General features: G+C 39.8%; 1 protein-coding gene across 2 annotated transcripts in view; it reads right to left on the bottom strand.

Moving 5' to 3' along the window:
- Positions 1–16,379: 16,379 nt before the first annotated feature.
- RAB29 (RAB29, member RAS oncogene family) overlaps positions 16,380–21,513 on the bottom strand; it is a 176,541-nt gene continuing 171,407 nt past the window's right edge. For both annotated transcript variants that reach the window (XM_053706607.1, XM_053706608.1), the window contains one exon: positions 16,380–17,194. In XM_053706607.1, coding sequence (XP_053562582.1) covers positions 17,080–17,194 — 115 coding nt within the window. In that variant the 3' untranslated portion in view covers positions 16,380–17,079. The remainder of the gene's footprint in view (positions 17,195–21,513) is intronic.

Raw genomic sequence — 21,513 nt, 5'->3', positions numbered from 1 at the left:
AAAAAAACAAAAACCTGTATGGGCTATATAAATGAATAATCTACAAAATATTTATGCAAAGAAAAATCTAGTGTATAATGTCCCTTTAAGGGCAGGTGCTTGATGGAAATATGCTGTTTGCTCTTCCATTCTCTCTTTCATCTGCCATGTCTTCCTCTTCTCCCTCCCTTATATTAATTTTGGAAATGGGAAAAAAAAAAGTCATGTTGCACCCTGGCCAACAAATATTATGTCTAAAAAATGCCTAAAAAAATGCTTGTCATGAAAGAAAAAGACACTCAATGCTATGGTTAGGAAAAAGCCTATTTCCCTTTTACCATAATATAATCCAGATAAGAGGAAACTGAGATTTCCTGCAAAATACCTTAGTGAGGATCGCTGGAGCAGTGGCCTGGCTTAAAAAAAGTGTCACTAGAAACTAGAAACACAAAAAACAAACAAAAAGGTGCCTCTAGGCATACAAATTATCCACATAGTACTCACAACGAATGTAGCAGTCCCTTGTGCTGTTTTAACCTAACACCCAATAGGTTGAATTTGATTGACCTACCATTCAAGCGGGGGTTGCTGGTGGGGCTGCGGAGGTGACGGGACACTGCTTCATATCTGGTGGCATTGTCCTAGACTGGGTACCTCTTGGGAAGTTTTTTGAAATGGGCAGTCCTGGAGGTAACATTCCACCCAGAACCTGGTGTCTTGATATATCATAAGCTGCATGTTTAATGGTGCCAAAGTGATTATCTAAAATATATATACTCTCCAGCACCTTTGTATCAAACGGGTGACCACGCCATCCAGGACTCCACACCAACAAGTCCCAAATACAATGTAGAAAAAAGAGGCAGATGGCAGCACTCCAGAATAAAAGATGTATATTTATTTACATCTACTCCAAACAAAAATAGAACGTTTCGGGTGTTATCCCTTAATCATGTTGTATCTTTTATTCGCCAAAGTGATTATCCCCAGACACTGAAATACCCAAACACCCCCAAGCATATCAAAATGGAAGCCCAGTTTAAGGATCTACCACACTTGGAGAAATACCACTATCTCAAAAATGGTAACATAGAACTTCATGAAGTAATGTTGCTTATGTGGGAAGGTAAACAATTAATACTTTGGGCTCCATTTATCAAGCAGCAGATGCTCATTCAGAGGACTATTGTTTCAGGCTCGTCTGAAACTAAAGTTAAGAAGCAGCAGTTGTAAGACCACTGCTCCTTATCCTATAACTGACAGCCCCTGCTAGAGGCTGATTGGCCGACAGTGAGCAGGGGGTTGCATTGCACAAGCATTTCTGGTGAAATGCTTGTGCAATGATAAATGAGGACATCTTTTGCTGCCTACCTGTAGCAATGTCCAGCGGGCATGATTCTCCATAGTGAATCATGTCTGCTCAACATTTGATAAATCAAGCCCTTAGGCCCATTGTTGGTTAATGCATTTTCTGTTAGGATCTAGCAGGTAACCGTTCTGTGAGTTTTTAAAGCCCCCTCTCCCCTTTTATTTTTCCACTTGTACCCCTTTCCCTTTTCTCACACTGAGTTCTGGGCAATAGGATCGATACTGTTCACCAAATAAAATTATCACTGTACTCATTAGGAACAAACTTTATTAGATTAATTTAATACTTTGTTTATACAGATATAGAAACTAGAAAAATGTTTACAAGTTTAATGAGATTTGCCAAAGGGGTCAGGCATTCCTGTCTTCTGATGGCTCCACTGAGTGATAAACTTTCTAATCAATGTCTAGACACCAATTTCTAGATTGATTATTAATTATCTTGTAAATTGTATGTAGTTATGTTGTGTACAATCAAAATTTCAATGTTTTATGTATGTTTTCCCTTTATTTGATTCTGTACTTTTTAATGTTTTAATAACGCTTGCAATGATAAAAAAAGCAAAAAACTAAACAAAACAAAACCAAGGCTTGACTAGTTTCTTGGAAATACGTGCATTTTCGTCAGGGATAACAATAACTCACAGCTGGGGTCCTTTAATACAATCTCGCCACCAATCAAATTGGAATTACAAAGGCTTCCAAAAGCCAATAGCAACTAGTCTGTACAATCATACAAATCCTCTCATCTGCTGACATTTTTCACATAGTATTATCTACCTCTAACTGAAATTATATATATTTTGTTATTGGCCTATATTGCATATTGTGTATAAACTGTGCAAAACACTCCAAACCTATATATCTACAGTCTATCAACCTCACTAATATATTAGTCAATAGCACATACAGTACTCGCTATTTGGACAATATATCGTATCTAAGGTGCCTTGTTGAAATATGAATTGAAATAAAAACGAACAGTGTCTAATATTGTACCACAATTTCACAGGAATTTATGGCCCCACCTACTTCTATAACGACAATCTGTTCACCCCTCATCACCAATCCAAAGTGGGAATGTCCTTATAAACACTCCCATCCAACTATAAAAATACACGCTCCCCACTAAGTGACTACCAATCATATAAAGAGAAACATCGTACAGTCACTATTACTACTAGGTAACTCATACAACTATACCGAATACCGCCCTATACTAAAATTCCACCAGTTATATGTGAGGGAACTTATAAATTCTGATCCAGTTTAATGATTATTAGCATTTCCCTTCTTTGATGGGGTGAGGATTATATCCCTATCTAAAATTCTAGCTCTATTATATCCTGATTCTATCAAAACTGAGGGATAGCCCTTCTCCCTAAATCTCTCTTTTAATTTCTCAGTTTGGACATCAAATGTCTCTAAAATTGTACAATTCTTTTGTATTCTACAACACTGGCTGAAAGGTATGTTGGTCTTCCAACCATAGTAAAATCAAGAAAGTTGTTACTATCCACTGGTTTGAAGTAGGTAGAGGAATTGATCTGCTTGAATATTAGATAAAAAAAAAGACAAACTCATCTCATTATTATTGATATGCTCTACAAACAACATGGCTGAGTCTAGTGTCCCCGCCAGATAACAAGTAGATCATCAATATAACGTCCATAGAACAACAGGTTGTCAACCCATGTAGAGTTATAGATATGATTCTCATATTTGCCCATTAACAAATTAGCAAAACTAGGGGCAAATCTGGTGCCCATGGACATACCTTTTATCTGTAAGTAATATTTATCCAGATATTTTAAATAATTGTGTTGTAAAATAAAATTAATCAATTATAAGCAGATATTTTTGTTTATAATAAGATGAATGTGGTAAAGTGGACAGAAAGAGCGAGTGGTGATATGTTTAAAAGGAAACAGAAAACAGTTCAACCCTCTCCATAATAAAGTGATTATAATCTTCCAGCACCCTGGGTGAGACTCATAGATAGAGTTACCAAACGATTTGGTATATAAGTCAAACCCTGCAGAAAAACGCATATGCTCACAAGAATTACCTGTTTGCCTACGTCTGACCTCCATCTCCACTGGCATCAGAACGCAACCCAATGATTTCTGTTACTTAGGCATATACTGTAGATGTCTTCACTCAAATAGCTACTAATGGCATCTAAACCTAGTTGGTGAGCTATGTTAGAATAGAGCGCACAGACATCAGAAGTTAGTCATACATAATCTATTTGTTTCTGGTCAAAGTCACTCATCTTTTTGCTTGCCCATTTTGTCTGCTTCCAACACATGAAATTCAAGAACTGACTGTTCACTTGCTGCCTAACATATCCCACCACTAGACAGGGGTCATTGTGATGATATAATCAATGTTATTCACGTCACCTGTCAGTGGTTTTAATGTTGTAGCTGATCAGTGTATGTCCCTCAAATAAATTCCCAACAAGTCAGGATTATTATAGATCAGCATTTCATTATTTTTAATATCCATCTGATCTAATAATATAGATGGCCCCTCAATGTTTGTGTTCTTCAACTGTTTCATAGCAAAATATTTCTGTAAGGATAATTTCCTTGTAAATGTATTTAAATTGACAAATAGCTCAAACATTGTGTGAATCAAAAGGAAATAAAAGACCTCTTCCGAACAATATAATTACAACATCTGTTGATGGGTGGGAGGAGAGGTTAAAAATTCCCTTTTATAACTTTCTGTAATGTGTGTGTCTGGAGGGGTTTTCCTCTCCATCTCCTTCCCTGTTTACCTATGGACTAAATGTTTGATGACTTAGGGAAGAATATCATTTTGGGGGTTTCCCTTCTTCACAAGGGAGACAAGTTGTATTTTCCCCTAAAATATCAGATGAAGTAGAAGGTCTCATCTCTCCTATGCCTCTCGTTTCCATTAGTTTGCATTGGGGCACAGTTAGTTTTCAAGTAGTTGGTACCTGTTTTGAATAAATATATTGGAAATCTTGTTCTCTGATGTGAGACAGATTACCTCTCTTCCATTTTTCGCATTGAGGTAACAAGTTGACAAAAAAATATCTCCATACCACTGTCCACTGGTTGGTATGTGCTTTTATTTCCCTTTTTGCATGATCATCTTCATTATGCTTCATCTTTTTATATTTGAGCTTGATCAGATCATTCTAATGTTAAAGGGACACTAAACCCAAACTTTTTCTTTCACGATTCAGATAGAGAATATAATTTTAAACAACATTCCAATTTACTTCTATTATATAATTTGCTTCATTTTTTAGATATCCTTTGTTAAAGAAATAGCAATGCACATGGGTGAGCGAATCACACAAGGCATCTATGTGCAGCCACCAATCAGCAACTACTGACCCTATCTAGATATGCTTTTCAGCAAAGAAAATCAAGAGAATTAAGTAAATTTGATAATAGACGTAAATTAAAAAGTTGTTTAAAATGGCATGCTCTTTCTAAAGCATGAAAGAAAATATTTGGGTTTCATGTTCCTTTAATCAGCTGCCTTAATAGGCTGTTCATTTAAATTCTGATATTCTGTATGATATTTCATGTTTTCTTAAAAAAAAAAAAGTAATTAGCTAAATATTTTTGCCTACTTCTATTTATTTTTGTCTGTGTGCAATCAAAACTTCTATCACTTAAAAAGAGTTTTTCATCTAGTATGGAAAACAATTTTCCAACTACGAGTGATCTTTAAATGAACAATTTTTTTAAAATCTGTAAGCTCTTTGTTTTCTCATATTTCTTGGGGGTAACCAGTTCCCATCAATGACAATGTTCAATCTTAATAAAAACCTCCAATTTGGAAAACAATCGTTTGTTCAATAGTTGGTTGGTGTACTCTAGACCCCTATCTTCCCTTACGTCCCTTTGTAATAAAGTATTTCTCATATTAGATCTCTCCAAAGTAGACATTACTAATATTACCACAGGTTACACTCCTATATATAATACAAACATTAATTAAATATTAAAATCTAAGTGCATAAATGTGTTAAAATATTGTTCTATAGCTTGATATATATATGATATTATGTATATTGAATAGTCTTGTCACACAACCCATTGCATATGTGTAGAAAATATCAATAGACCATTGTCCCATAAATAGATGCTAGTAAACCTCAGCCTCAAAAGCATACTAAGTAATAAAAAAACTTTGAAAAAGTGTGCAAAGAAGACCAAGTAGCTGTTTTTCAAATCTGATCAGCAGGAGCCTCAATACAAAAAAAACTGTTTTAGTAAAAAGAGCAGTAAATACAATTCAAGGCTTTAAGCCAAGCAGCTAAAGTAACAGCTAGTTTTCTGTCCATTGACAGGCCCAGAACAATTAACAAAAAGAAAAGAAGTTTGAAGACTTTTATGGCTTCTGCATGGTATTTGAGAGCTCTCACAACATCCAGATAGCGAAGAAGACACTGCTTAATTTTCAGATTGATAGTATCCATAGATATGACTTTATAAGGAAAGGAATAACTAGTGTAAAGACCTGCATTATCCAAAATTCTGAAGAGGAGTTTTGCACCACAAAGCTGAAAGCTCAGGAACCCTTCTGACAAAAGAAATAGTCAGAAGAAAAAGAACCTTCCAGGATAAAGGCTTAAGGTCTAAACCATGCATAGGCTCAAAAGAGGGAGTTTGAAGAACCCTCAAAACCAGATTAAGACTCCAAGGAGAAGAAACTGGACAAAAAAAAAAAAACAGGTTTCATTCTGATCAGAACCTGAATAAAGGTCTGAAAATCTGGACTTTTAGCATTTCTCTCAAACAAAACAGAAAGAGCTGAAATATGATGCTTCAAATAACTGGCTGGCAAACCGTTATTCAAACCCTCCTGCAAGTACTCTAGGAATTCTGAAAGGTAACCTTTGAAAGCAAACCAAGCAAAAAAACCTAAATTTATGCTTCTCTGATAATTTTATTTTTTTCCCCAGACACGGCGAGTCCACAATGTCATCAATTACTAGTGGGAATATCACTCCTGGCCATCACGAGGAGGCAAAGAGCACCACAGCAAAGCTGTTAAGCATCACTCCCCTTCCCACAATCCCCAGTCATTCGACCATAGGGAAATGAAAAAAGGAATAACACAAAAGATGTCAAGGTGCCTGAGGTTTAGTAAAAAATAACTGTCTTAAATTAAAGGGCAGGGTCGTGGACTCACCATATCCGGAAATAAATAAATTTACCAGGTAAGCATACATTTTGTTTTCTTTTCTAAGATATGGTGAGTCCACAACGTCGTCAATTTCTAGAGGGAACCAATACCCAATCTAGAGGACACAGATGACTAGGGATGGAGATTAAGACAGGCAGACCTAAACAAAAGGCACCACCGCTTGAAGAACCTTTCTCCCAAAAGAAATCTCAGCCAAGGCAAAATTATCAAATTTATAAAATTTGGAAAAAATATGTAGAGAGGACCAAGTTGCAGCCTTGCAAATCTGTTCCACAGAAGCTTAATTTTAAAAAGCCCAGGGTTAGAAAACAGCCTTTGCGGAATGAGCTGTAATTCTCTCAGGAGGCTGCTGACTAGCAGTCTCAAAATCAAAATGAATAATGCTTCTCAACCAGAGGGAAAGAGAAGCAGCAGTAGCTTTCTGACCTTTACCCTTTCCAGAGAAACAAACAAACAAGGCAGAAGACTGGAAAAAATCCTTAGTCGCCTGTAGGTAGAATTATAGAGCACGCACAACATCCAAGTTTAGCAGCAAACATTCCTTATGATAAGAAGGATTAGGACATAGGGAAGGAAAAACTATTTCCTGATTAATATGTCCATCTGAAACCACTTTCAGAAGAAACCTTAACCAGTACAAAGAACCACCATATCAACATGAATGAAAAGTTAAGGTGAATCACACTACAAAGCGAGAGTTCCAAAACACTCTGAGCAGAAGAGATAGCAAAAAGGAACAAAACCTTCCAAAATAACAACAGATATCTGTGGGATGCAATGGCTCAAACGGAGCCTGCTGAAAAACTTTAAGAACAAGGTTAAAGCTCCAAAAAGGAGCAACAGACTAAAACACAGGCCTGAAACAAACACGTTCCTGACAAAAGGATTGCACATCTGGCACATCCGCCAGAAGCTTGCGAAACAAAATAGATAGTGCAGAGATCTGACCCGTCAGAGTACTGACTAACAAACCCTTCTCCAGACCATCCTGTAGAAAGGACAAAATCCTAGGAATCCTGACCCTACTTCAAGAGCAGACCCTGGATTCACACCAATAAAAGGTATTGCGCCATACCCTATGGCAAATCTTCCAAGTAACAAGCCTGAATCACGGTCTCAATGATGACTCAGAAGAAAATCATGCTTAGACAGAACTAAGGGTTCAATCTCCAAGCAGTCAGCTTCAGAGAAACGAGACTTGGAAACAGGAAGGGACCCCGAGTTAGAAAGGTCCTTCCTCAGAGGCAAGGTGGAAGAGATGACATCTCCACAAGGCCTTGCAGGAGCTATAAGAATTACCAATGCTCTCTCCTGTTTGATACGAGCAATGACTCGTGAAAGGAGAGCAAACGAAAGAAACAGGTATGCAAGACTGAAATCCCAAGGAACCGCCAGAGCATCTATCAAGGCGGCCTCTTGACCTTGAACCATACCTTGGAAGCTTGGTGTTCTTCCGAGACACCATCAGATCCAACTCCATCACCCCCCATTTGAGGGTTAACCTGGAGATCACCTCCAGATGGAGAACCCAGGAAATCCGCTTCCCAGTAGTCCACTTCTGGAATGTGGATGGCAGATAAATAACAAATTGTGAGCTTCCGCCCACTGAACAATCCGAGCCACCTCCATCATGGCTAAGGAACTCTGAGTTTCTCCCTAGTGGAAGATACAAGCCACTGAGGTGTTAACGTCTAACTGGAACCTTTAATACCCGGGCTAAGGACAACTGAGGCCAAACCATTAGAACGTTGAACATCGTTCTCAACTCCAAGATGTTTATGGGGAGAGCAGACTCCTCCTGAGTCCATAGTCCTTGCGTCTTAATGAGTCTCAGACTGCTCCCCAGCCCAGCAGGCTAGCGTCCGTGGTCACAATCGCCTAGGAAGGTCTCCTGAAGCATGTATCCTGAGACAGATGCTCCTGGAAAACCACCGCGAAAGAGAATCTCTTATCGACTAATCTAGATCTATCCTCTGAGACAGGTCCTAAAGGTCCCTGTTCCACTGTCCGAGCATGCATAATTGCAGAGCTCTCTAATGGAATTGAGCACAGGAATGATATCCATGGAAGCAACCATCAGAACAATTACCACCGAACATTGAGCCACTGATGCCGAACAGTAGACTGCAGAGAGAGGCAAGAGGAAAGAACCTGGCATTTTCTGACCCTTGTTAGAAATATCTATATAGATAGGGAATCTATTATGTTCCCTAAGGAAAACACCCTTTAGCCGGAACAAGAGCACTCTTTTACAGATGCCTAGAATGGTGAATTTCAGGGACTAGAAGAAAAATTCCCTCTTTTTTGGGAACCACAAACAGATATGAAGATAATCCCAGACCCATGTTTCCTAACAGGAACTGGAGCCATCACTCACAGTTAGAAAAGATCCTGAACACATATCAAGAATACCTCTATTGTTATCTGGCATGCAGATAAACTAGAGAGAAAGAACCTGCCCCTGGGAGGAAAAGAAAATAATTCTATTTTGTAACCCTGAGATACTATGTCCACAGCCCAAGGATCTGGGGCATCTCATATCCAAGCTTGATAAAACAGAGAAGTCTGCCCCCGACTTGATCCAGTCCCAGATCAGGGCCAAGCCCTTCATGCTGATTTAGACTCTGCTGCAGATTTCTTTGATTGCTTCCCCTAGTTCCCAGACTGATCGGTTTTCCAAGAAGACTTGGACTATTTCTGCTTGGAAGAGGAAAACTTCCCTTTGAAGCTACGAAGGGAACAAAATAACTGACGTCCTTTAGATCTGTTTTTCTTGTCTAGTGGTAGAAAAGACCCTTATCCACCCGTGATATTAGAATTTTTTTCTGCCAGACCAGTTCTAAACAAGGTCTTACCCTTGTAGGGAAGCAACAGATGAAAAAAGGAGGGCGCTAGAAAGCTAGATGCAACAAACACATTTATTCAAACATCTAGTCAGAATATTAAACCACAATCAATACATAAAAGTTTAAAAAATAATGTATGTTAGTATATGAATAAAATTATCGTTATAAATATAAAGGGACATCTCCCTTATGTCAAATGCTTAGAATATTGCTCTAAAAAGCAGACTTGATATAAAAGCAGCCTAGTTGGACAGCTTAATAAAATACAACACTATCTAAATGCATAAAAATGAAAAAACGAAAAATATATATTCAATATACCACCTTAAAAAATAAAATGAATAAAAAAGCAAGATAAGTATCAAAAAATATATATATAGTATTATATGTATATACAAAAATGTGGTCCCAAATTGGTCCTTGCAAATAGTGTATCCTTAATAGGTAAACCCAAATGGGTGAAAAATAGCTATAAATGTCTCTAGATAAAGTTGAAAATCAAACAACTCTTACTGTAACAATCCTTCAACAAGTGAGTAGAATGGCCACCCTTCAATGCACCCTGTGTTTCAGTGCTCTATGAATTAGAAGACCAAACTTAGATTGGATAGCACTCGCCTTCTAGAGATCGATAGAGCGATCTCACTCACCCCTCTTCCTCCAGAGTAATGGCTTCCGCTTTCGACTTGAATCCCGGTGCTCCGGGTTATGCAGGGTTGCCGAGATGGATGCGGCAGATGCTCTTTTTGTGATCAGATAATGGTGTAAAAAACAAACAGGATCACCTGCTCTTAGCGTGTATCATGCACGGGATACTAGGTACCTAGTGGAATGCGAAATATGCCTATTTCGCATTCCACTAGGTACCTAGTATCCCACGCGTGATACACACTAAGAGCGGGTGATCCTGTTTGTTTTTTACACCATCATCTGATCACAAAAAGAGCGTATGCAGCATCCATCTCGGCAATACAGGAAGGTGTTCAAGCTTAAATCTGAAGGTTACTACTTCAGCATCAGATGGAGGAATTATACTGTCCAAATCTGAGATTTCACCCTTAGAGGCTACTGACGTATCCTCCTCATCAGACTTATGAGGAAGGGCCATCTGTGTAGCAATAGGTAGGACAGAAACCTTACAATCTGAATCTCTTATATACCTCTGGCATTTTTCCCTTAACATAGGAAAAACAGAAAATAGCGCAAATACCGCAGAAGATAACTGTGCAACAATTTCTGCAGGCAAGTGAGCTCCTCCAGAGGGTCCAGAGACCTGGCACAATGCTGGGTAAGTTTGTGATTCAAACAAGAGGCCATGAGATGTCTCTGGCAAACCCCAACATCTCTTAATCTGGTAGACCACTCTCCTTGGTGTAGAGACTGATGACCGAGGATGGCAGAAATCTTGCAATAAAAACAAACATGCTACCCAACTGATGATGCAGGACTCTTCCCTCATTGCAAAGGAACTGTGAGTTTCTACATGACGATTGATGTAGACCACTGCTGTGATATTGTCTAACTGGAGTCGAAGAAGATTCCTGTCTGAAGTTGGGCCAAATCTGGAGAGCTCTGAAGATTGCATGATATTTACCTCGCCTCCAGATTGCACTCCAACCTAACAGGCTGGCATCTGTGGAAATTACTTTCCACAATGGCTGAAGAAGATAGGCCCCCTGAACCAGGGAATGGTGAGCCTACCACCAAGTTAGGGACTTGCTTGTCCTGTAATCTAACAGAGTTCTTCAAAAACAGATCCTCGTGGTTCCTGTTCCATTGCATCTGCAATTGGAGAGCACGAAGACGAAATCTGGCAAATGGAACTACATCTGAGGTAGCCACCATGAGACCCACAACTTCAATACAATGAGTATCAGAAAGGAAAGGACTTTGTTGAAGAAGAGCACAGGCCTGCTGTAGCTTTAGTCTTCATTGATCTTTCAGAGGCAAACTTGTGATGATCCCGGTGAATGGGAACATGAAGGTACGCATCCTTTAAGTCTATGGTTGTCATAAACTGACCCTCTTGAATCAAAGGAAGAATGAAACGTATAGTCTCCATCTTGAAGGACGGTACACTGAGGAACTTGTTTAAACACTTTAGGTCTAAAATAGGTCTGAAAATCCCCTCTTTCTTGGAAACCACAAACAGATTTGAATAAATTCCCAGACCCTGTTCCTGCGGAGGAGCTGGAACTATAACTTCCAGGGAAAAAAGATCCTTGATACAATTTAAGAATGCCTCTCTCTTTATCTGGTCTACAGATAATCTTGAGAGAAGAAACCTACCTCTGGGAGGAAAAGTCTTGAATTTTATCTTGTACCCCTGAGATACAATTTCCACGGCCCACAGGTCTGGGACATCCCGTATCCAAGCCTGAGCAAATTGAGAAAGCCTGCCCCCTACTAGATCCGTTTCTGGATCAGGGGCCGGCCCTTCATGCTGACTTGGAGTCAGTCGCAAACTTCTTAGACTGTTAGCCCTTGTTCCTAGCCTGAGCAAATTGAGAAAGCCTGCCCCCTACTAGATCCGTTTCTGGATCAGGGGCCGGCCCTTCATGCTGACTTGGAGTCAGTCGCAAACTTCTTAGACTGTTAGCCCTTGTTCCTAGCCTGAGCAAATTGAGAAAGCCTGCCCCCTACTAGATCCGTTTCTGGATCAGGGGCCGGCCCTTCATGCTGACTTGGAGTCAGTCGCAAACTTCTTAGACTGTTAGCCCTTGTTCCTAGACTGACCAGATTTCCAGGAAGACTTGGATAGTTTCCTGCTTGGAAGAGGAAGCGGAGGGTTTACCGCTAAAGTTACAAAGGGAACGAAAATTACTCTGACACCCTTTCTGCTTATTCTTCTGATCCTGAGGAAGAAAAAGATCCCTTTCCTCCTGTGATATCTAAAAACGTTTCAGCCAAATCAGGCCCAAACAAGGTCTTACCCTTGTAGGGAATAGCTAATAACTTAGATTTAGAAGAAACATCCGCAGACCAGGATTTTAACCAAAGGGCTCTGCGAGCTAGAACCGCAATACCAGATATTTTTGCTCTCAGTTTAACGACCTGTAAGGAAGTATCCAAAATAAAGGAATTGGCTAACCTTAAGAGCCTTAATTCTGTCCTGGATCTCCTTAAAAGGAGTATCTGTCTGAATAGAATCAGACAAAGCATCAAACCAGTAAGCTGCAGCGCTGGTAACAGTAGCAATACAGACCACAGGCATTATACACTCATTTTTTCTTTGCATAAATGTTTTGTAAATGATCATTTATATAGCCCATGAAGTTTTTTTTTTTTTTTTAAAAATGTATAGTTTTGCTTATTTTTAAATAACATTGCTCTGATTTTCAGACTCCTAACCAAGCCCCAAAGTTTTATGAGAATACCGTCAGCTACCTACTCCAGCTTGCTCCTGTTTGTGTAAAGGGTCTTTTCATATGCAAAAGAAGGGGGGGGGGGAGTGTCTGATTTCCCGCTTGCAGTGGGCTTTCCAGCTAACTTCAACAGAGCTAAACTGAGAGCATCTAAGTAAATTTTTAAACAGTTTTATACAGGATTTTTATATCAGTATCTGTGCATCTTATTCTTTTTAGTAGTGTCTGTTACATGCAGTTATATGAAAATATACTGTCCCTTTAAGTAGCAAGCGGAGGTGTTCCAGCTTAAATCTGAAGGAACAATAAAACCCCCCAAAAAAGTACATAATCCGTTACTAAAAACATATCCTTACTGAACCATCAATAAAAAGTACTCCTCACACTAACAGTGCCTACAAAAACTGCCATAAAAACCTGCACCCTGACAGGAATAATAAAAAACGTCCTTTCAGCGTTTCTGCTGAATAAGTGCCAAATTTTTCCCTGCTACATAGAAAAATAAAATTGGCACTTACCTTAATATTCATCTGTCCGGCAGCAGGACAGCTCACCTGGTTTGAGAGGATGCCTTCCCTCACATGGACCTGTGGAAATACAGACCTACTCAGGCTAAATAGGGCAGCAAAATGTTTTGGGAAAACGCAGTGAGAATTGTACCCCACAAGTTCCCAATTGCTTAAAAGCCACCACTGCCCTACTGAAGAGACTGACATGGGCTAAGGCTAGACCCTTTAGAAAGATCAGAGCAAACCTACTCTGCTTTAAAATAAAAAAATCTTGATTGTAGATCAGACACCAAAACTTCACCTCCTCCTTGCACCACAGGCAAAGAGAATGACTGGAGGTTATGGGTAAGGGAAGTGACATATATAGCAGCTTTGTTGTAGTGCTCTTTGCCTCCTCCTGCTTGCCAGGAGTGATATTCCCACTAGTAATTGACGATTCCGTGGACTCACCATATCTTAGGAAAGAAAGCTTCTTTACCCTTGGTGACTGTAGCAATAACATCATCCAGTTCTGGACCAAACAAAGATTTACCCTGAAAGGCAAGAGAATAAATATAGCTCAGCAATAACCTCTGATCTTGCTTAAGCCAACCCCGCTAACATTAAAAAGACTGTAATCTTAAAAAAATCAGAACTTTAAAAAGAGCCAAAAGTGCTACAACCTGATAACCCAGAGTCAGCATTTAGTCCAGTATTTAAAGTGTTAAAGTGCATGATAAAAAGTCAATGCAATAGTATTTAGTCTGATCTTCAAATAAGTAATAGATTTTTTTCTGACAAATTTCAGTTATGTCTATTTCCACTCCTCCTGTATCATGTGACACACAATGTGCATCTACGTATATTCTATGAATTCTTGCACGAGGAAATTTTGTTAATGGAAGTAACTTGGAAAGTTGCTCTATCTTTTAATTTTGACTTGAGTGTCCCTTTAATGTGTTGAAGTATTGAAAATGATAATGCACTTCAACACTTTAAATACTGGACTAAATGCTGAGTCTCGGTTCTTGACACATTACCAAACGTTTTTGTAATATAGTTTCATATGGTTAAAAACATTTGATATTCCACACTCTTTATACATAGGTAAGCTTATGTCCACACATGCCATTTCCCCCCCATCTTTTTTTTTTAGTGTGTACACTCAGAAGCATGTGTATGTACTTTTATGTGTACTTGCAGATCTCTGTATGCCAGTTTTAAATGCCCTCCCTGTACACATAAATACACATAATTTTACACCTTGATGCCATGTAGATTAATAACTATGTCAATATATGGTATCTCTCTCCCATGTCTGTTTTCTTACATTGGCTATTGTCAGCCTCTTTACATTTTTCACATTAGACCCCTCATGATTTTAAAACACCCCCTCCTCTCCCTGTACTCTTAACCATCCTGTGCTTCAAGATATAATCTGTAAATTCCACTGTATTGATCAGTATTGCTTCAGAACTGAGGAAGAAAGGAAACTCTCAAAAGCGTGTCTACTTGTAAATGTATATTTAGTCTAATAAAAACGTATCATTGCTTAATGCATTACTCTTAGTGTGTGTATGTGTGTATATATATATATATATATATTTTTTTAGGGCTGCACGATTAATCGTATATGCGATTAAAACCGCGATTTTAAAACCACGAGGAGTCGCGATTTTTTCCTACATAAAAAAATCCTTTAGAAGTGGCTGTAATGCATTGATTTATTTGTGATTTCTTGCAAGCCAGCTCCATCTAGTGGTTGCTTTTACCACACATTTGTAAAATGGCTCTTTTACTTTCACTTTCTGTTCTGAGAAACAGCCGATCAATCTAGAAATCTAAAAGCAGAGCCCATGCAGAAATGAAGAGCAGAGAAAGCCACTTACTTATATTTCCCCCTAGGGCGTCTGCAGTCTGAAACTTAGGATATGTAAACATTATGGAACCTCCCACACAATCTCCTGCTCTCTGAGAAATGGCTTACATAGCAGATGCAGTTAACCCCACGGCTCCCAAAAAGGCTAAAACTGCAGTCCCCTCTGCTATTAGCTGCTGGGTTAACTTAACTGCATCTACAATGTATTTTATATCAGCAAGGCACAGCATTTCTGAAAGGAGCAGCCCCCACCCCTACTGCTATATGCCTGTAATGGATTCCTGGACAGGAGCAGGGCTCATTTTCAGTCAAATTAAAATGTTTTGGCGTACACTGCTTCATTTGTTAATCATACCACTGTCCACAGTTAGAATGACTATCCAAGAAAACATGACAATGTTGTGTGTCATAAGACCTAATAACTAGCTAGTGGCTACTATTTAATCACATCACAGGCAGCAAATTTTATTTGAACTATTTTGTGGTTTGTATTTTTATGCTCCAAGAGTGTATTGGACATTGAGAACATGTACATTAAGATTCTGTAGTGTTAAATAAACTTTATAATGCAAAATGAAGGTGTTATAGTCATTTATAAGAAAATCGCCCCCATATCGCCGAGCCCTAATATATATATATATATATATATATATATATATATATATATATATATATATATATATATTTTGATTGGAGTAGCCGTGTTAGTCCAGAGATATCAAAACAACAAGAGTATTGCATTGAGCAATGATTCTTTTTTATTGGACTAACTATACATTTATAAGATAACAAGCTTTCGGAAGAGTTCCTTCCTTTATCAAGTCTGAAGAATTATCAATCAATTGCTTCAGACTTGATAAAGGAAGGAACTCTTCCGAAAGCTTGTCATCTTATAAATGTATAGTTAGTCCAATAAAAAAGTATCATTGCTCAATGCAATACTCTTGTTATTTTGAGATATATATATATACACACACATATACATACACACACATCTTTATACATATATACATACACACACACACACACATACATAAACACAAAGATCCCAATTTATCCCTCTTCTAGGCCAAAACAGGTTTGGGCAGAGTAAGCAATAAATGGGACACCTTTGAAATGGAGCCACTATCCATAAACCTACTGGTAATTCTTCCAAGTGGTCAGTTGTGGATGGATTCTTGCAGAAGATAACAAGCTCCACTGAGAGGGCTCAAATTCTCATTCTTCACCTCTATAACAAAACAGCAAACATGTATGGCATTGACAAAAACTTCTGGGAGTTTTATAAATATGCCACGATATACAGGAGATTGTACAGAAAACACACTTGACTATGTCCACCTTTTGATATTGTTGTTCCACAAAATAAGAGAACATTGCCTTTTCTAGACAGAGTAAGAGAAAGATAAAACCTTTCATCAATATAATTAGTAGATTTTTGTCAGCTCTGTTGTACTTATGACTTATACAAATCTGAAGATGTACATACAAAAGGAATATTACATTGCTCTAATCTGATAACTCCAAATAAAGATTTTCATATCTTAGCAGTATTCGTACTATACTGTCAGTACCTGAGGTCAAAGTAAATTGTAGGCAGGAAAAAATATAAAATAAAAAATAAAGTGCACTTACTGAGCGAGACATGAAATTAAAGGGAAAAAAAACAAACAAAAAATAAAGTGTTTCTGATGTTTTAGACAAACAGTGTCAGATGGGAGAAATAAGGAAGGGCAATAAGGTAGATATACTCTCTGTTTCGCATCCGTCCTCCAAAGGGGGAAAAAAAAAGTGATTCACTGAATATTTAGTCTAGACACTTGATTGGTGGTAATAATGGTTGACATGTACAGTTAATAGACAAATTAATTATTTCTGCAGCAGGCAATATACATTGTAGCTTTTCACTGGCCCTGAATCCTCTTCCTTTCGGAAGTCCAGTGTTTTAGTGTATATCAGCAGCAACTTGAGCCAGGCACAGATAAATCCTTTAGATTAATGTAATTCCCCTGTGTCACAAGAGAGGAGTACCCTCTGTCCCTGGTCTCCATAATTTTCTCAATAAGCACTCTAGAGCAGTGAAAGAAAGAAAATTAAATTAAATTAAGTAATGTAAAAAGATTGCAGCAATACAAAAAGCTACAGTATATTTAAAGGGACACTGAACCTAAAAATTTTCTTTCGTAATTCAGATAGAGCATGAAATTTTAAGCCTCTTTCTAATTTATTCCTATTATCAAATTTTCTTCATTCTCTTGGTATCTTTATTTGAAATGCAAAAATGTAAGTTTAGATGCCGGCCCATTTTTGGTGAACAATCTGGGTTGTCCTTGCTGATTGGTGGATAAATTCATCCACCAATAAAACAGAATTTATGTTTACCTGATAAATTTCTTTCTCCAACGGTGTGTCCGGTCCACGGCGTCATCCTTACTTGTGGGATATTCTCTTCCCCAACAGGAAATGGCAAAGAGCCCAGCAAAGCTGGTCACATGATCCCTCCTAGGCTCCGCCTACCCCAGTCATTCGACCGACGTTAAGGAGGAATATTTGCATAGGAGAAACCATATGGTACCGTGGTGACTGTAGTTAAAGAAAATAAAATATCAGACCTGATTAAAAAAACCAGGGCGGGCCGTGGACCGGACACACCGTTGGAGAAAGAAATTTATCAGGTAAACATAAATTCTGTTTTCTCCAACATAGGTGTGTCCGGTCCACGGCGTCATCCTTACTTGTGGGAACCAATACCAAAGCTTTAGGACACGGATGAAGGGAGGGAGCAAATCAGGTCACCTAAATGGAAGGCACCACGGCTTGCAAAACCTTTCTCCCAAAAATAGCCTCAGAAGAAGCAAAAGTATCAAACTTGTAAAATTTGGTAAAAGTGTGCAGTGAAGACCAAGTCGCTGCCCTACATATCTGATCAACAGAAGCCTCGTTCTTGAAGGCCCATGTGGAAGCCACAGCCCTAGTGGAATGAGCTGTGATTCTTTCGGGAGGCTGCCGTCCGGCAGTCTCGTAAGCCAATCTGATGATGCTTTTAATCCAAAAAGAGAGAGAGGTAGAAGTTGCTTTTTGACCTCTCCTTTTACCGGAATAAACAACAAACAAGGAAGATGTTTGTCTAAAATCCTTTGTAGCATCTAAATAGAATTTTAGAGCGCGAACAACATCCAAATTGTGCAACAAACGTTCCTTCTTTGAAACTGGTTTTGGACACAGAGAAGGTACGATAATCTCCTGGTTAATGTTTTTGTTAGAAACAACTTTTGGAAGAAAACCAGGTTTAGTACGTAAAACCACCTTATCTGCATGGAACACCAGATAAGGAGGAGAACACTGCAGAGCAGATAATTCTGAGACTCTTCTAGCAGAAGAAATCGCAACTAAAAACAAAACTTTCCAAGATAATAACTTAATATCAACGGAATGTAAGGGTTCAAACGGAACCCCCTGAAGAACTGAAAGAACTAAATTGAGACTCCAAGGAGGAGTCAAAGGTTTGTAAACAGGCTTGATTCTAACCAGAGCCTGAACAAAGGCTTGAACATCTGGCACAGCTGCCAGCTTTTTGTGAAGTAATACCGACAAGGCAGAAATCTGTCCCTTCAGGGAACTTGCAGATAATCCTTTTTCCAATCCTTCTTGAAGGAAGGATAGAATCCTAGGAATCTTAACCTTGTCCCAAGGGAATCCTTTAGATTCACACCAACAGATATATTTTTTCCAAATTTTGTGGTAAATCTTTCTAGTCACAGGCTTTCTGGCCTGAACAAGAGTATCGATCACAGAATCTGAGAATCCTCGCTTCGATAAAATCAAGCGTTCAATCTCCAAGCAGTCAGCTGGAGTGAAACCAGATTCGGATGTTCGAACGGACCCTGAACAAGAAGGTCTCGTCTCAAAGGTAGCTTCCAAGGTGGAGCCGATGACATATTCACCAGATCTGCATACCAAGTCCTGCGTGGCCACGCAGGAGCTATCAAGATCACCGACGCCCTCTCCTGCTTGATCCTGGCTATCAGCCTGGGGATGAGAGGAAATGGCGGGAACACATAAGCTAGTTTGAAGGTCCAAGGTGCTACTAGTGCATCCACTAGAGCCGCCTTGGGATCCCTGGATCTGGCCCCGTAGCAAGGAACTTTGAAGTTCTGACGAGAGGCCATCAGATCCATGTCTGGAATGCCCCACAGGTGAGTGACTTGGGCAAAGATTTCCGGATGGAGTTCCCACTCCCCCGGATGCAATGTCTGACGACTCAGAAAATCCGCTTCCCAATTTTCCACTCCTGGGATGTGGATAGCAGACAGGTGGCAGGAGTGAGACTCCGCCCAAAGAATAATTTTGGTTACTTCTTCCATCGCTAGGGAACTCCTTGTTCCCCCCTGATGGTTGATGTACGCAACAGTCGTCATGTTGTCTGATTGAAACCGTATGAACCTGGTCCTCGCAAGCTGGGGCCAGGCCTGGAGCGCATTGAATATCGCTCTCAGTTCCAGAATATTTATCGGTAGAAGAGATTCTTCCCGAGACCAAAGACCCTGAGCTTTCAGGGATCCCCAGACCGCGCCCCAGCCTATCAGACTGGCGTCGGTCGTGACAATGACCCACTCTGGTCTGTGGAACATCATCCCTTGAGACAGATTGTCCAGGGACAGCCACCAACGGAGTGAGTCTCTGGTCCTCTGATTTACTTGCATCTTCGGAGACAAGTCTGTATAGTCCCCATTCCACTGACTGAGCATGCACAGTTGTAATGGTCTTAGATGAATGCGCGCAAAAGGAACTATGTCCATCGCCGCCACCATCAACCCGATCACTTCCATGCACTGAGCTATGGAAGGAAGAGGAACGGAATGAAGTATCCGACAAGAGTCCAGAAGCTTTGTTTTTCTGGCCTCTGTTAGAAAGATCCTCATTTCTAAGGAGTCTATAATTGTTCCCAAGAAGGGAACCCTTGTTGACGGGGATAGAGAACTCTTTTCCACGTTCACTTTCCAGCCGTGAGATCTGAGAAAGGCCAGGACAATGTCCGTGTGAGCCTTTGCTTGAGGAAGGGACGACGCTTGAATCAGAATGTCGTCCAGGTAAGGTACTACTGCAATGCCCCTTGGTCTTAGCACCGCTAGAAGGGACCCTAGTACCTTTGTGAAAATCCTTGGAGCAGTGGCTAATCCGAAAGGAAGCGCCACGAACTGGTAATGTTTGTCCAGGAATGCAAACCTTAGGAACCGATGATGTTCCTTGTGGATAGGAATATGTAGATACGCATCCTTTAAATCCACCGTGGTCATGAATTGACCTTCCTGGATGGAAGGAAGGATAGTTCGAATGGTTTCCATCTTGAACGATGGGACCTTGAGAAATTTGTTTAAGATCTTGAGATCTAGGATTGGTCTGAACGTTCCCTCTTTTTTGGGAACTATGAACAGATTGGAGTAGAACCCCATCCCTTGTTCTCTTAATGGAACAGGATGAATTACTCCCATTTTTAACAGGTCTTCTACACAATGTAAGAACGCCTGTCTTTTTATGTGGTCTGAAGACAACTGCGACTTGTGGAACCTCCCCCTTGGGGGAAGTCCCTTGAATTCCAGAAGATAACCCTGGGAGACTATTTCTAGCGCCCAAGGATCCAGAACATCTCTTGCCCAAGCCTGAGCGAAGAGAGAGAGTCTGCCCCCCACCAGATCCGGTCCCGGATCGGGGGCCAATATTTCATGCTGTCTTGGTAGCAGTGGCAGGTTTCTTGGCCTGCTTTCCCTTGTTCCAGCCTTGCATTGGTCTCCAAGCTGGCTTGGCCTGAGAAGTATTACCCTCTTGCTTAGAGGACGTAGCACCTTGGGCTGGTCCGTTTTTACGAAAGGGACGAAAATTAGGTCTATTTTTTGCCTTGAAGGGCCGATCCTGAGGAAGGGCGTGGCCCTTACCCCCAGTGATATCAGAGATAATCTCTTTCAAGTCAGGACCAAACAGCGTTTTCCCCTTGAAAGGAATGTTTAGTAGCTTGTTCTTGGAAGACGCATCAGCCGACCAAGATTTCAACCAAAGCGCTCTGCGCGCCACAATAGCAAACCCAGAGTTCTTAGCCGCTAACTTAGCCAATTGCAAAGAGGCGTCTAGAGTGAAAGAATTAGCCAATTTGAGAGCATTGATTCTGTCCATAATCTCCTCATAAGGAGGAGAGTCACTATCGAGCACCTTAAGCAGTTCATCAAACCAGAAATATGCGGCTGTAGTGACAGGGACAATGCATGAAATGGGTTGTAGAAGGTAACCCTGCTGAACAAACATCTTTTTAAGCAAACCTTCTAATTTTTTATCCATAGGATCTTTGAAAGCACAACTATCCTCTATGGGAATAGTGGTGCGTTTGTTTAAAGTAG

The sequence above is a fragment of the Bombina bombina genome, chromosome 3 (genome assembly GCF_027579735.1).
Source record: "Bombina bombina isolate aBomBom1 chromosome 3, aBomBom1.pri, whole genome shotgun sequence".
Lineage (NCBI taxonomy): Eukaryota > Metazoa > Chordata > Amphibia > Anura > Bombinatoridae > Bombina > Bombina bombina.
This window is presented reverse-complemented; position numbering and strand designations above follow the sequence as displayed.